General features: G+C 36.0%; 1 protein-coding gene across 1 annotated transcript in view; it reads right to left on the bottom strand.

Moving 5' to 3' along the window:
- The window catches only part of LOC150075766 (acyl-CoA dehydrogenase family member 11-like), a 127,990-nt gene that overhangs the window by 17,044 nt on the left and 92,805 nt on the right, over positions 1–18,141 (bottom strand). The window contains exons 10-11 of the mRNA XM_090387877.1: positions 10,230–10,322; positions 333–600 (exon numbers count right to left, since the gene is read on the bottom strand). Coding sequence (XP_090244003.1) covers positions 333–600; positions 10,230–10,322 — 361 coding nt within the window. The remainder of the gene's footprint in view (positions 1–332; positions 601–10,229; positions 10,323–18,141) is intronic.

Raw genomic sequence — 18,141 nt, 5'->3', positions numbered from 1 at the left:
CACAACTCAAGAAAAATCAGAGATTACATTTGCAGAGTTCAAAACTCAAGAATTTCTAAAACCAACAGTGGAAAAATTGCAGGATTCTATATCAACCTGCAAGGGACCTTTTGAAAATAACATGAAACGGTTGTTAAATGCAGAAATGGCAAAGAAAAACATACAGTCTGGTAATTTTCTGATTCATATGAGGCCAAAATATTCACTGGTTCTAAATGCTCATTAGTAATAGTTCGTATACTTACAATAGTACAACTTGGTGCCTTCATTTTAATCAGATGTAAAAATCTAAATATCATATCATAATTAATTATCAAATGTGTGGTACTCACCAATATATATCCGGGCCAAACTAAAAGCGAACTCCCTTGCTGCAACTTCCAATTTTTCAGATTCTGTGTGAACAAAGGACAAAATATCCTGAAGAGCTTTTGAAATCTGTTTGCAAGACTCTTCTAAATCTGAAACAACATAAGCATTTTTCAAACGTAAAGAAATATCAGACTGAAAGGCACGAAGTACATTTCCATCACTTTTCACAATACTTCTTAAAACATCCAGGGAGAGAATGTTGGTTGTTCCTTCCCAAATAGGTAATGCCTTAAAAAAAAGACAATACAATATTACAGGATAGCAGATATGGTCACTATAAAATTATATTATAATTAATTTAATAATAATTTTATGTATGACATTATTTTTCTCTACCAACTAAATTAAACAAAATTAAAATAAGTAAAAGTTATGAAATCATTTGTAACAAAGAGACAATGGCAATGAAAAATTGTTTGAATTTAGATCTGAACAATTGAATTATCTTGTTTTTATCTTGTCTTTATGTTTTGTGTTATTTTACCAATTTATCAATAAAAAATAGTCGGTGAAACCACAATGATACAGACTGTGATTTTATTTATTATATTTACTTACATACTTTTGGGATTCTGATATTCAAAATGCAGTCTCATTTTGAATGTCAGCAAGCAAATTCTATTCCTGAAAATCAAAAAATTAGCATCTTAAGTATTTCAACTACATTGAATGACTGAATCTCACATCAAGGTTTACTCTTTGATGTGAGAAATTAATAAAATACTGTCATAACTCGCAGATAATTTTGAGCCTAAGGTAGTAACACAAAGTGATGGCCACTTCTTGGAGGAGAATAAAGAATGTGTTATCCATGATGAAATGCTAGTTATCCCATGCATGAAACTTCAGAACACAAAACTTAGCTTGATGATAAAAAGCAACAATATGATTCAATAATTCTACCCCTTCTTAATTTAGATAAATACTGTGGCAGATTACAGTAAAGTTATAATAATTTTAAACCCTTTCCTATATAATAAACTAATTAAAACAATATTCATAAAGTAAGATTTCCTGTCCATGCAATATCCTTCTCTCAACAATTACTATTATTTTAACAAAACCAAAGGTGCATAAGAAAATGGTGTTCCATGTAAAATTTATCAATAATAGGTAATTCATACCATTGGAAAGGTTACGAATCACTGCTCTAAACATTTCAAAGCATTTGAAAAGACCTACTAAACAAGCTCTCCCCCCCCCCAATACTGTGATCAATCTTCTGCCTTTTGCAATTGAGTGGCCACGTTTGACAATACATGGCTCTCTATCTTCTAACATCTTGACCGATTCTGAAACATTTGAAATTTCTGTTATTTCACCTGCTCTTTTCCCTGCTGGTAAAATTTCTTTATGGCATTGACAAAAGCTCATAAGCTGTCATAGTAGCCTAACTGCACTGCTCAGAGAACTTCATATCTTGCCAGTGGAGAGAACAATAGAGGAAACAGATAAATTTAACAGAATGGTTTAGAGAGATTTTAAGCCAGAGGAGATTCCGGATACGGAAGTCTCTGTCAATGAGTGGACATATCACAAGTACCACCTCTGAAGAGAATGGAATCGCAGAGTGAATAATTTGTAAAACTGTAATGAGCAGTGGTTGAGGCAACTGATAATTGAGATTCTGTCAGAAATAGTAAGTGGAGCTTAGTAGATTGCAGTTGCAAATGGAGGACACCAAAATTGTAACTGAGACCATGTATATTTGTGAAATAAATTAGGAGGCTGTAAGCCTTTTTCACAGATAGGTTTGTTCTACTATTTTGATGTATTCAGTAAAAGTTCAGGGGAGGATGAACATGTAAGAAGTAAAAAATTATGAACAACAGAGGAAACAGATGAATGGTATGGTCATGTTATGTTATGTCAAGGAGCTGGCAAAAATATACCCAGCTCCTTGATAGAACATGGCTTCAACTCTGCCATTTCAATTTCATCCGGTCACTAACCAGCAAAATAAAAGGGCAAAGAGATTATACACCAGCTGATCTAGATGTCTCCTAGAGTTACCACTAGTTTTTATCCGGTGGGTATGCATAGCATGCAATTTTTGGCACCCTTGCTGGGAAAGATTCACTACTGCTCCTCTAGAGTCTTTATCACCAGTTAACAGTACAATTTAATTTAACAAATGAAAACTGTTTGATTTTATTTAATTATATTAATAATATACTACTTCCACTGACTTGACAGCTTATTAAAACAACAGAATAATTACACGGATGTTAAAATGGTAATTTTATATTCTTAATTTTATATTAAGAATATAAAATAGCAGTCTATGATTAAGATGTGTAATAAATTATACCTTAAAAACTGAAAATATACAATTAAAAGCGATAAATGTAAGATAACATAAAATAAATTGCACAACAAGAAGCTTTCAAGGTGACGAGCCTCATTCTCAACTTAGATGAGATTAACGACAGTGAACATAAAATACCATAGAGAGAAATCTGTGCATGCATAAATAACCAACTGTGGACTATATTGTATATAAAATGATTAGTGGTATAAAATATATTTAATTGAAGTCAATTTTCCTAAATAGCATATTTCAAGAACCCAAAGTGGTATAAAATGGATTATAGCAATACAGTCAAAGCTCTATATAATGACACCCGGGGGATGAGAAAATGGTCACTATATCGGAAAGGAGTTATATCGAATACTAGTAGTAGTAGGTTAATGAGAGATTGGCTGAGACCAAACCATATAGGACATTATAATGTGTGCGATGTTAAAAAGAGGGCCGCTATAAAGAGCTTTGACTGTAGTAATAGTATTCATCATATAGTAAAAGAAATACGGAGGCTTTTGTTGCACTGGTAAATAAAAAAATACAAATTATATGCTTCCCTCCTCACACAGGTACCTATCCAGTTGATCTTTGAATTTATTCAAACTGTCAGTCCCAACTAACTGTGAGAACAACTTCTTCCAACAATCAATGACTTACTGGCTAAAAGAAAACTTCCTACAATCTAATCTAAATCTCAACCTGTAATTTGAATTTATGGCTCCTAGTTTCTTTATAACAGTGAGAATTTCACCTTCATTCATTTTACTAATCCTTCTCAAAGCCTTAGAAACCTCAATCAGGTCACTTCTGAGGTGCCCGAGTTGCCAAGCTCTGTAGCCCACATAATTGTAGTGTTTCCTCATACAGCTGTCCTTTCAATCTCACCATTTGAGTTGCCCATCTTTGAACCCTTTCAAGAAGATCGATTTCTTTTTTCAGATAAGGTCTCCATACTTGAACACAGTATTTCAAATGTGGCCTTACAATTGCCTTATACAGTGGAAATATGACCTCCTTATCTCTACAGGATAATGTGAATACCTTCACAACGAGTTGCCATGATATTGCACTACTTCGAATAAGTAACGCTTCACATAAGGAGAAGACTAATGTTACTTATTGTCAGATAGGTACCACCACCCAGACGGCACCATTTCACGGCTAGAAGCTTTAGCCCTAAATGCATCTTAGTCTAAATACATCATACACCATCAGGCATCTCTCATATTGTGAAGTTATACTTCATAACTGTTTTGCTATCATTGCTTCACTTGGGTGATTCAATGATAGCAAAACCCAACCATCAAAGAAGGGCCAAATAGTACCACCACCCAGATGGTGCCATCTGGGTGGTAGTACCTATCTGAGAATAAATAACATTAGTCTTCTAATTAGGTGAAGCGTTACTTATTCAAAGTAGTGCAATATCATGGCAACCTTCACAATATCCCATATTGTGAAGGTATTCACAATATGAGATATAACTTAAAACGATGCTGCCTTATAAATATTCTGTTTATTCAAAAATGGCTGTGTATTAATAATGCTATTGCACTTAATATATACATAGTCTAAATTTTCTCACAGCTTGAGGCTTTAGCCCACCAAGTGTATAATTTATTTGGGGATTGCTATTTCTCAAGTGTAAGACCTTACATTTAGGTCTATTAAAACATAGCTGCCATTTATCTGACCATCTTTGAAGTCTGTTCAAGTCATCCTGAAGGAGCGCTACTTGGCACTGATCATTAACGACTCTGCCAATATTTATGTAATCTGCAAATTTTGACATCACGCCTTCTATCCCTTTGTTGATGTCGGCCAAAAAAAAAAAAAAAAAAAATCTTTCCTGTTTCACTTATCCATTCATTCCATAAGTTTGTCTAGTTCTGCCTTGAATTTATTTAAGCTGTCAACTTCCACAATGACAGATGGAAATTTGTTCCACCAATTAACCAGTCGCTGGCTAAAGGCAAATTTCCACACATATATTCTACAACTGTCTCTTCTCAATTTGAATTTATGTCCCCCCTCAGGCGTGTAATCTGAGCAAGAGGAAGGATCCCATCAGCATCTAGGATGTTGTTAAGTTATCTAAGATTTTACCACAAAGGTCCAATCTGATTAGCTTTCTCCTTCATTATATTCACATATTGTAAAAAATTCCTTGTCCCTATTTTTTGCTCTGTTGCTTTCTCATACAAAGCGTTGGCCTCCCTCACCTTATTTGTGGAACTATTACAGATCAACTTATAACTGTTGTAGGTTTCAGTACTTTTCATCACTCTGTAACTGTCCCATGCTATGTTTTTTCTGCTCTATTTGACAAGCAAACTCTGCAGTCATCCATTTCGGCATCCTCTTGCTGCAATATTTTCTTAATGATATGTATGCGTTCATGGCTTCAGTGATTTTTGCTTTAAAGGTATTCCATAATTCAAATGTATTCGCTTGATCTGGTTATCAGCAGTGATCATTCATGTATTAGGAATTTGCAGATAAAAGAACCACTAGGTGGCAGTGATCACAGTGTACTGACGTGGGATTTACTTAAAGATTTAATTACCATCAGGGGTAAAGGAAAGGGTTTTTGCTTCCGTAAAGGCGATTACAGTGGTCTCCGACAGTTTTTAAATTCTGTACAGTGAGATCAACTGACGATGTTATCAACAGAAAATTCTAAGTGGGAAGCATTCAAGGAATTAATCGTGGAAGCTACTATTTTAACGTTCACAACTCCAGCTGGCTTCCATTTTCTAGTCACACCGACCCAGCAGGTCGAGATGCTGAGGCTTTTGCAATTACTAATTACCTAGCACAGATTGTTCATTTACCTACAAGAATACCGGACAATCCTAATCATACAGCCAATACGCTTGATCTTTTTCTCACAAACAACCCTTCTAAGTACACTTCAGATCACAACTTGGTGATTGCCTCTTCTCCAATGGAACCTTTATCTCATGGCTATTCCCAACCTCGTATTGTTTGGCATTACAAGAATGCAAAATGGGATGACCTGCGAGACTTCTTTTCTTCTTTTCCTTGGTCTGATTACTGTTTCAAAACTTCTGATGTCAACGTTTGCTCAGATAGTGTCAGTGAAATTATTCTTGCAGGAATGGAATCCTTTATCCCACACTCCACTTTAAAATCTCGTGCTTTATCTAAACCGTGGTTTTCCAATAAATGTGCTAAGGCTGTCCAAGAGAAGAATGTTGCATATCGTAATTGGCTTGTTTCTAATTCTTCAGTTTCATTTTCTGCCTACACCAAAGCTCGCAACAATTGTAAAGCAGTTATTAATCAGTCCAAACTAGAGTTTGAACAGGCTAAGAGTAGAAAACTTGCTTCTTGCCCTAATGGTAGCCGAGCATTCTGGTCTCTTGCCAAAGCTATTGGCCGCAACTTTTGCCCATCTCTGCTCCCACCTCTGTCCAAACCAGATGGTTCTGTTGTCACTTCAGCCAAGGATAAAGTTGACCTGCTAGCATCCCATTTTTCTTCCATCTCATGTATTAATGATCTTGGTAAAACACCTCCCACCATTCCTAACACGCTCCATTCAGTGCCTCCTGTGGTCTTCCGTCAATAGGATATCAGAAGGATTTTGATGAATCTTGATGCTAAGAAAGCTCCAGGTCCTGATGGTATTTCTCCACTTGTTCTCAAAACCTGTGCTCCTGAACTTACTCCTATTCTTTGCCGCCTTTTTTCACTTTCTTATTCCAAAGGTGTTTTTCCTTCTGCTTGGAAATTTGCTCATATCCAGCCAGTTCCTAAAAAGGGTGAGAAATCCCTCCCATCCAATTATCGTCCCATTGCAATTACTTCTACTCTTTCTAAAGTAATGGAGAAATCAATTAACCGCCAACTCTTAAACTACCCAGAAACCTTCCGTCTGATCAACGATCGCCAGTATGGATTCCGTCAGTGTCGATCCACTGGTGATATTCTGGCTTGTGTTACCCATTTATGGACTAATTCAATGGAAAGGTTCGGTGAAACACAAGTAGTTGCTCTTGACATCTCAAAGGCTTTTGATCGTGTTTGGCATAAAGGTCTTCTAAACAAGCTTCCATCTTATGGTTTGCCAACTGTTTTTAGTAATTGGTTATCCAGTTTTCTCTCTGATCGCTCACTGAGGGTGATGGTAGATGGCTCTCTGTCTTCTAACTTCTCCACTAATGCCGGTGTCCCCCAAGGTTCAGTTCTTTCCCCCACTCTTTTCCTCTTGTATATCAATGACCTTCTTCCATTGACTGGAAATCCTATCCATAGTTTTGCCGATGATAGCACATTGCATTCAACTTTCCATTTTGAGAAACCTTGTCCAGCTCAATCAGCTACAAGTTCTCGAAAATCTGCTGCCAATTCCTTAAATGCCGATCTTCAGGTAATTCTCCAGTGGGGCAAAGACAACTTAGTTGATTTCAACCCTTCTAAAACTCAATCTTGTCTTATATCTCGCAAAAAGGATTCTTCTGCTCCTATGCTTATCTTTAGTGACACTCCGATTTCTAGGCAAAATGATATATCTCTTTTGGGGATTACCCTGACTTCTAATCTCTCTTGGCACAAGCACATTACAAATATTGCTTCCTCTGCATCTAAAAAACTTGGTTTTCTCTTTCGCTCTCGGCGTTACTTTTCTCCCAAACAGCTGCTCACTCTGTATAAATCGCAAATCCGCCCTGCCATGGAATATTGTTCCCACATCTGGGGTGGTGCCCCCAAAACCTCTCTCAGGCTTCTTGATTCCATTCAGAAGAGGGCAGTTAGGTTAATTAATGATTCATCTCTAACAGAGTCTCTCCACTCGCTGTCTCATAGATGCACTGCTTCTGCTGCATGCCTCTTCTACAGATACTTCCATGGGCACTGTTCTTCTGAATTGGCTTCTATAATTCCCGCTGTCTCTTTCAAAACAGTCCGAACACGTGCCGCCACCAGCCAACATCCATTTACTGTCCAACTTCAAACCCACAGAACCAACTTTTCATCTTCCTCATTTATTCATTCAACTGCCGTTTTCTGGAACAACCTTCCTTCATACGTATTTCCTGAAAATTACAATCTACAGAAGTTCAAGTCCAATATCAACAAATATCTTCTTTCGTCTTCTCAACCTCCAACCCAAGCACGGTACTAAGTACTATAGGTTATAATACCTCTCGTGTTTGGGGTTCTCATAAAAAAAAAAAAAAAGTTTCATACCTATTAAGAAATATTGTTCAAGGTTTAGGCCTAAATAGTTGTCAAATGAACTAATGAGACTCGTAACAGAGAAGAAAAATGCATGGGATGCATATAAATTATCAAGCGACTCAGAAGCCTATGGCAGATATAAGTTAATCTGTAATCAGGTCACAAAGGAGGTTCGGCAGGCGAAGGCAGATTATGAGAAATCCTTGGCAAAGGATGCTAAGAAAAATAGCAAGGATTTCGTTACTTATATAAACTCTAAAAGGAAGGGGATGAATCTGATTGGTCCACTTGACATGGATGGTTCGACTGTTGACGATCCTGCTCAGATAGCAAACAAACTGAATGAGTATTTTGCATCTACATTCACACGTGAGGAATTATTAAGGTTTGAAAATGGCAGAAGGTTATCAAATTGTAGCAGGGTACTTAATGATCTTGTAATAACTGAGAGCAAAGTGAAAGAGAAATTGTTGAAGTTAAACATAAGAAAAGCACCTGGGGTGGATGGGATCTATCCAGTTAAGGTGGTAGAAAATGAAAAAGACCTGGGAGTAATTGTGCAGTCAGATATGAAGTTCTCTGAGCAATGCAGACAGGCTGCCAGGGCAGGTCATGGGGTTTTGTCAATGATATATAGGAATTTTGCTAGCAGGGAAAAGGAGGTGATTATCCCTCTGTATAAGGTAATGGTCAGGCCACGCTTGAGTACTGCGTACAGGTCTGGAGGCCTCATTTTAGGAAGGATGTAGATTTATTTGAGCGTGTACAGAGAAGGGCAACAAGATTGGTGAGGGGAATGAAGGGATCCTCTTACCAAGAGAGGCTTAAGTTCTGCAAATTGCAGTGGCTGGAGACTAGGCACCTGTGCGGTGATCTGATTGAGATGTATAAGGCTTTGAATGGGTTGAGCACGCTGAATTCTGATGGGATCCTTCCACTTGTTCAGATTACGAATCTAAGGGGGCATAAATTCAAATTAAGAAAAGACAGATGTAGAATAGATGTGCGGAAATTTGCCTTTAGCCAGCGGGTGGTTAATTGCTGGAACAAACTTCCATCTGTAGTTGTGGAAGTTGATAGGTTGAATAAATTTAAGGAGGAACTGGACAGGCATTTGGAGGGAATGGTGTGATTTTTTTTTTTTTTTTTGGCTAATGCTGCATAAGCTCATACATTTGCTTTCTTGCATCACATGCCACTACTACTACTACTACTGCTTCCCTCAGAAATCCATCCAATTCACAGATGCCATATAGCACCTTGAACTGTCAAAGTCCCCTCTTCTGAAGTTAAAACCCATGCCATTACCTTTAACTACTACAACATCTTTTTTCATCTTCCAATTGATGATTGCGTGATCACTTCCTAACAGTGGTTCCTGTACTTTTAAGCCCTGTGATGTCATCTGATTCATTAGTAATGATGAGTTCAAGAATATTCTCATCACCCCCTCTAACATGCTGGTACAAATAATAATCATCCAGTTTATTTAAAAAAGCTTTTCCCCATCATGAGTTTCCCTCCTACCTATTCTAATCATTCTGGGACAGATTAAAGTCACCCATAATAGGACAGTCATACTTGCTTCCCCATTCCATCTGAATGTAAAGACTCCCATCATATTCTTCACAATCTTCTGGTCTGTAGATTACTCCCACTCTCATTGTTCCTTTGCTACCAACTAACTCGCACCACACAGATTCTATGCTAGAAGATGTAACTTCAGACTCAGCAAAAGCTCTTTTCGCACTCAGGCTGATTTTGATAAGAAGAGTGACCCTTCTGCCTTCCCTATCTTTCCTAAAAATATTATACATACTGTAGTGGAACTTGTCATTACCAATTTCTGGGTAGCACCACATTTCTGCTAGCCCTATTATATCAGCATTAGTTGTTGTAACCAGGAGTTCAAATTCAGCCATTTTATTGACAACACTCCTGATATTACTGTAGACACAGTTGAGACTAAATAATCTTCTATAGTTATATTTGATTGGTTTATTCTTGATAACCAACGTGATGCCTAAGTACCCTTACTTTGCCTCCTTTCTCCGCAATAATATTTAATTCAGATTAATTTTTCAGTAAATAGTATCTGCTATTATTGTAATATCTATTTTCTAAACCTAAAAACTCCTTTAGCATGGAGTAAAACAATGGAGACCAGGTGCAGAAGTTTTTTTAAATATAAATAAACTATCAGAATTAGCTATTTTTGTAGACAATTTCCAAAATTAACAATTATTTAAAAAAAAAAATACTTTATACCCCTGTATGTTTATTAAAACTGTATTCTAAAATATATATATTTATTTAACTGTGCATTTTAATACATCTTTATTACCTGAGCATCTCTTAACAGAGATGGGAGACCAGTATCTTCCATATAACCCTGTCCACCAAAGGCTTCTAAACCTTCTGATATTACAGCCATAGCCTGTTATAAAAAAATTAATTTGTTTTGCTTATTTTGAAATTTATAATTACCTCTTCCTAAAAAATTTATCCTTAAATTCCATTTATTGGTTAACTTTATTAATTTCAGTTCATTTTCTGAGACAGTACAAAATCTTATTCAATGCATAAAATGGGGCTAATTATAATTAGCTCATTTTGCATTTTTAATAATTAATAATTATTAAATGTTAATAAGTAACTATTACTTACTGGATTTTTCAGTTGAATGAACAGTGGCAGTTATTCTCCTGGCAGCAAGCATATTAAAATTTTGAATTATTAAAACAATTTTTTTATTCTCTCTATTTATAAGCATCAATAAATGAAATAAGTCAAACTGTAGTCAAATTATAGGTGTATGTACAGTACATGGTATCCAAGAAAAACCAACCAATTGTATTCATAAATTTATGAGTTTTTAATATATAAAGAGTAAACTGCACATTTTTTTAGAGTTGCAAAACTAAAATTATATATGTGCATTAGTTTAACAATAAAATGCATTTTTATTGTTAAAATAATGCATTAGTTTAATAACACAATGCATTTTTTCTACTATGTATTTGAGACTTTTGGGTTCAGAATTTTGAGACAGTAGTAGTGGCAAGATGCAAGTAGGCAAGTTTATATAGCTGCTACCTCTCAGTACTTTTCAAAAGTAAATTAATTGCACTCTCTTTGTCATTGCAACCATAATGTAAAGCACAGTTTTATTAAAAATGAATCACTGGTCATAGTTTTGATAAGTTTTAATTCTCATCATAATGCACTTTTACTGTGCGTGCATGCACCTGTGTTGTTAACAATCAGCAGCTTATGTTTAGTTAAAAATACCTCTATAATAGGATGTGCATGCTTTTTTATATATATATCATAGTGAGATATACAGCAGACTCTTGATTAACCAGGATCGGATTAACTGGGACACTTCAAGACTCCAAATAAAAAAAATAATAAAAAAAAAAAAAATCAACCAGAAATAAAAAAATTCAAGTAATAACTAGAATAGGTATAAACTGACATTTTGCAAGTCGTAAATAAGCGGCATTATAAGTCGTCATTGGGAAATTAGTGTATCTATTATCTTGCAACCCCCGCTCAAAAAAAAAAAAAGTGACCAAATGTTTAGTTTGTTTTAGTGCGTCGCTCGATTGTTATGTTCCGCTGCAGTGCAAAAGGACAAATTTTGTTTCGTTATTTTTGTCAGGGATGTCAGAATTTTTTTTTATAGTAAAAAAATTTTTTTTTTGTTTAGAAATTGCGAAAATGTTAATCGCTAAACACAAAAGAGTTGCGTTTTCAGACAAAAACTTGAAATTATTCAAAAGTTTGAAAACGGTGCATCCGTTAAATCTCTAAAGAACCATTATAATGGTGGTGACCAAACCATACGCAACATCGTAAAAAATAAAGGGAAGCTATTAGATATAAAATTGGCATCGGAAAAAAATATAGGAAAGCTATTAGATATAAAATTGGCATTGTAAAAAAATATAGGAAAGCTATTAGACTTAAAATGGACATCGCAAAAAATAAAGGGACGCAGTAAGTTTTTTCGTTTTTTATCTATCGCCATGATTTTTACGTAGGTTGCTGAACATTTTTCGATACAGTAAGTTCCTGACTTACTCAACTATGGATTTATGTAAATTTTTTTTCGCTCAATTTTTTTTTTTAGGATTGTAAAATTTAAAACAAAAATAATAAATAAATAAAATAAGCAATCAGTGACGACAATCACGGCATGCAGAAATTGCACAAGTGAGATACGGAGTAACAAGCAAAAATATAGGAAAGAAGAGAAGGTTCTTACAATTTATTTATGGTTTTTTTTTGTTTTTTTTTTAATATGACAAGATTTCAGTGAAGGGGACACACACTTCACCATAATAACGTAAAATCCCACACAATTCCAGCTATCGGTATTATCGCAAATGCAATAAGTTCGCGTTTACTACCCGTTTATAATTAGATGCAAGAACGGAAAAGCCCAGTAATCTGTAAGGTGCAAATTGTTTAAATGCAGTGACCTCCAGAAATGTGCTTTAGTAAAATGTGAGTTCGCGTGAGGTGATAATAGTGTGTTTTCCCCTTTAACCCTTAACACTGTGAAGTTCTTTTCAGAAAATTTCGTTTTAACCGTTATCATGGTGCTGACTAAAAGAATAAGTGATAGAGCTACTAGTAATTCTACCAGCAAAAGGAAAGCCATCGATTTGGATGAGAAAATTAAACTTATAAGGATGTATAACAAGTATCGCGAGGAATTCAGATTTTTCAATAATAATATACACTGTAGTAGCAATATGTTATTAGTCATTCCCGAGTTACGTAAAACTTGACAAAGTAAGAAGTCCTGGAACGGATCCCTTACGTGTGTCGGGGACTTTTTTATTTTTGGATTAACCGGGAAATTGATTATCCAGGATTTGTTTTTTACCATCTATCCCAGAAAATCGAGAGTCTACTGTACATTTATGTATTCTATATACAGGGTGTTTCAAAAATGATGGTCAATAATTTAAAGGTGAAAAGTACAAACTAAAATAAGTAAAAAAGTCCCAGCGAACATCGGGCCGCAAATGAACCATTTTCGAGATAATGCACATTTTCTGTTAAGATCCACTACTGACTATGGAGCACTAGTTTAGAAAAGGCTGTGAATCCTTTGCTAAGGGTGGTTTTGTTAAACATAAGATAATACATTTTTAATTTTTGGTTTTAACACCATAGGATTTTACAGATGTTACATGTTACAGGTGTTCAAAATGCTGTTCTTGCATCTGTACGCAGCTTTGTAGTCTTCTCTGCTTTGAGTTGCGAATCCTTGCAGGCATTCCTGGGTCATTTCTGATTTGCCAAAAGGTTCCTTCATCTCAACACTACAAATTCCTCAACTGTGTTAATGTCAGAAGTGTACACCAAGCTTTTTACATGACCCCAGATACAAAAATCCATAGGATTTAACTACTCTTCATTGCTGTAACCTCTTTCCCTGTTGACTATCCTTTGACAAGTACTAGTATGCCTGCTACATCTCAGAGCATTGAGAGAGAGAGAGAGAGAGAGAGAGAGAATGAGCATAATCTAACCTAAATAAACAAGTCAGTGGTGGATCCCAACTAGAAATGTGCAATATCTCAAAAACGATTCACTTATGGACCCATGTTTACTAGACTTTTTTTTTGAATATTGTAGTCTGTACAGTTCACCTTTAAATTATTGACCATCACTTTTGAAACACCCTGTATATTTGTGATATATATATATATATATATTATTTTTTTATATTTCTATAATATATAAATATAAATTATGATCTTCCTGTATCTTGCATTTACATCCCTTACTTTATTATATATAGTGTTTCAATTAAAATGCACTGGGGGGTCGGTCTTGCTTTTTTTAGATTTAGGTGATTTGCCATGTGGCAAATTTGGGCTGAAATTCTTCAATGTGATGTTAAAATGTGACAAAATATTACTATTTAGATTTTATGATTTGTAAATTAAAATTTTCCCCCACCTTTGATTTGAAATGTTCACTCTCCAGTATGCACATTTAGCTGTGAATGGCTGGTTATGGGCGTAGATGTATGATATTTTCACACTACAAGCAGTGTATTTGATTTTATTTTTGTTTCACACACACACACACACACACACACACACACACACACACACACACACACACACACACACACACACACACACACACACCTAAAAGAGAAATTTATCTATAGAATGATACAGTTTTTAAAACAAGAACAAAAGATAACTTTAACTTAGAGCAAATAATCTGATATTAGTTTTTGTTTTTTATTTGTTGAAACAGGTTCTATGTATATTATGATAGATATAAGTTGGTCTGTAACCAAGTCACAAAGGAGATTAGGCAGGCAAAGGCAGACTACGAAAAATCCTTGGCAAAGGATGCAAAGAAAAACAGAAAAGAGTTCTTTACATATTTGAACTCGAGAAGGAAAGGGATGAATCAGATTGGTCCACTGGATATTGATGGTTCAACAGTTGACGATCCTGCTCAGGTGGCTAACAATCTAAACGAGTATTTTGCATCTACATTCACACATGAGGAGTTATTCAGGAAGGAGAATGATGTAGGTAAAGTAAACATTGGCAGTGAGCTGGATGATTTTGTAATAACTGAGAGGAAAGTGGAGGAGAGATTGTTGAGGATAAACATAAAAAAGGCACCTGGGGTGGATGGGATCTATCCAGTTATATTAAAGGAGGCAGCAAAGGAAGTATGCAAACCCCTAGCCATAATTATGAGAGCTTCTTTGGACTCAGGGGAGGTACCCATAGACTGGAGATGTGCAAATGTAACCCCAATTCACAAAGGAGGATCAAAGGCTGACACAAGTAATTATAGACCTGTTAGTTTAACTTCTGTTCCAGGTAAATTAATGGAGGCACTGGTTAAAGAAGCACTACAGGATCATCTAGACAAGAATTCAGTTATAGCTCAGACGCAGCATGGTTTTGTTAAGGGCAGGTCTTGCCTGACCAATTTGATTGGATACTATGATGTAGTCACAAAAGAACTGGATGCAGGGAATAACTTTGATATTATATATTTGGATCTTAGAAAGGCTTTTGATACTGTTGCACATGGAAGACTGCTGCACAAATTGGAGCAGTGTGGCATTGGAGGAAAATTGCTGCTATGGATAAGGGGTTGGTTGAGTGGCAGAAGACAGAGAGTGGTAATCAATGGACACTGCTCAACGTGGACTAATGTTATTAGTGGAGTTCCTCAAGGTTCAGTGTTGGGTCCGTTGTTGTTTTCGGTGTTTATGAATGATATTGATGATGGGATATCAAGTTTAATGTCCAAGTTTGCAGATGATACAAAGGTTGGCAGGGTCGTTAAGGACACTACTGACGCTATGCTGCTGCAACAGGATCTGGAAAGGTTGAACAGATGGGCTGAGAGGTGGCAAATGAAGTTTAACATTGACAAATGTAAAGTACTACATATGGGAAACAGTAACCCCAGAGCAACGTATCAACTCTGCGGTACTACACTGACAGTGGTGGAGAATGAAAAGGACCTGGGGGTAATTGTGCAGGCAGATATGAAGTTTTCTGAGCAGTGCAGACGAACTGCAAGAGTAGCTCATGGTGTCTTGTCAATGATATACAGGAATTTTTCTAGCAGGGATAAGGAGGTGATTATTCCCTTGTATAAGGCAATGGTTAGGCCACATCTTGAGTACTGTATACAGGTCTGGAGGCCTCATTTCAAGAAGGATGTAGAACTGCTGGAACGGGTACAGAGAAGGGCAACAAGATTAGTGAATGGAACAAAGGGTTGCTCTTACGAAGAAAGGCTTAAGTTTTGCAAATTACAGAGTCTGGAGACTAGGCACCGGCGAGGTGATCTGATAGACGTGTATAAGGCTTTGAATGGTTTGAGCATGCTCAATGCCAATGGGATTCTTCATCTTGCTCAGAATAATCACCTCAGAGGGCATAAATTCAAATTGAGGAAGGACGGATGTCGGATAGATGTGCGGAAATTTGCCTTTGGCCAGCGGGTGGTTGGTTGGTGGAACCGACTTCCATCACTTGTTGTAGAAGTTGATAGCCTAAACAAATTTAAAGCTCAACTGGACAGGTATTTCGAACGAACAGAGGGGTGAAATGGGAGTGGGGTTTTTTTTTTTTTTTTTTTGGCTGATGCTGAATAAGCTTGCTTTCTTGCATCATATGCCTCTACTAATGCTAATGCTAATGCTAATATTGGTTCTAATCTGCATACATATAAAACAATGCGCATGTTTAATTGACATATTATGACTAAAAGATCCACACAGAGCAGAAAAAACAGTGTGGTGACAGACACTCATTTGCTATTTCGATGAAAGCAAAGCTCTTGCATTGAAATCTCATGGTATATTTATTTTTTAAATAAAAATAATTACTATGATCTCTATTGTTTTGCCCTTTACATCAAGCTAACATTCAATCAACAAACACCTTGTAAGAGAGAAGAGAAAAAGAAAAAAGCACATCATCAAGGGGAAAAAAGTTAAATAACATAAGGAAAAAAATCTCTACATGAATAATCAAATGCATGGTTGAATAAGGCATGGATCACTGTTCCACTTATTTCCATGTATAGAAATTCCAGATTGCTTCCCCACCTCATTCTTATTTATTTATAAAACCAAAAGCACTTACTTCAGATGGAAAGTTTGTGTAAATTCTAAGAGGGATTACACAGATAACCAATGGAATTAGAATGAAGATGGCTTTGGGTGAGGTTGATGCTACAAAAGCTGTATCTTTTATTATTATTATTATCTATATGGTGCAAGGAAGCCTGAGGCTTATGCTGTACCAGCCAAAAAAAGCAAAAAAAAAAAAATTCCCGAGTTACCCTGAGTGACAGAGAGAGAGAGAGAGAGAGAGAGAGAGAGAGAGAGAGAGAGAGAGAGAGAGAGGAGAGAGTCAGAAGTAGAAAGGAATCATCAAGAAAGAGAAGAATGATGATATCCAGCTCTGGACGCCGGGTGTGCCAAGCCCATACTCACCAGATCTGAGCCCCTGGGATGATTGGTAAAATGTGCAATTCATTTCTTAACATCAAGCTGGCATGCCAAAAAAAAACACATGCTGGCACTTGGTAGATTTTATTCAGCATTCAGTATTTTTGGAATAAAAGCTTTGATTTCAAAATGGTCCATCCTATGCTGGCATTACTTATCTTAAAAATATGGCAAAATAACCATGGTTGCGTAAAGGCTGCAAATTCCGTGTGTAAGGAATTCCAATGGCAGTAATCCTTTGTGAACCAAAAAAATTGGTGCTTGGCATATTTTATATAAAAGGATTGTTTGTTTAATCATATCTTTATATGTTTTCTTTGCAGGTGTAATTCATCAAGAAATAAACTATTCTAATGCATTATACCCAATAATAAATATTAGCATTCGCATTAGTAGAGTCATTTGATGCAAGAAAGCAAGCTTATGCAGCATCAGCCAAAAAAATAAAATAAAATAAATAAATAAAAAAATAACCACTTCCACTTCACCCTCTGTTCGTTTGAAATACCTGTCCAGCTGAGCCTTAAACTTATTTAGGCTATCAACTTCCACGACAAGGGATGGAAGTCTGTTCCACCAACCAACCACCCGCTGGCTAAAGGCAAATTTTCTCACATCTATCCTGCATCTGTCTTTCCTCAATTTGAATTTATGCCCTCTCAGGTGATTATTCTGAGCAAGAGGAAGAATCCCATCAGCATTGAGCATGCTCAAACCATTCAAGGCTTTGCTTTCTTGTATCCTGTCCCAATTCTAATATCAATACAGGGACTCTCCATGCCTTGTATAGGGCAAGAAAATAAGGATTGCATTACTGAAACAAGTTTCACTAATGCAGTCATTAGATTTTAGATTATTTAACAGAGGTTTTTGAAAACAACATCCTTAGAGCATCTTTCAGCCATTTGTATTTGATCATAAAAAAATAAATTAACAACTTCAATGAGAAAAATTCATACACGACTCAATTAGCTTCAGCTTCTAAAGGTCAGTTATAGAAATCGCCCTGCGAGACTTCAATTCTGTGGAAGTTGAGGAACTTGAAAAAAACAAGTGTTAGGTTTTAATGATGTATGGGTAATTTAGTACAGTACAGTCAGTCTTCGTATAACACGTGTTTACACCACACGAATTCGATCATACACGATTTATAAATAGGGGAATGATATCTTATATAACACGAACCGAATTCGCTTTTGCACGATTCGCCTTTGTGTTTACAAGA

The sequence above is a fragment of the Mastigoproctus giganteus genome, chromosome 13, assembly GCF_048544385.1.
Source record: "Mastigoproctus giganteus isolate SK-2022 chromosome 13, ASM4854438v1, whole genome shotgun sequence".
Classification (NCBI taxonomy): Eukaryota; Metazoa; Arthropoda; class Arachnida; order Uropygi; family Thelyphonidae; genus Mastigoproctus; species Mastigoproctus giganteus.
The sequence above is the reverse complement of the archived record's forward strand: the minus strand, read 5'-3'. Positions and strand labels throughout refer to the sequence as shown.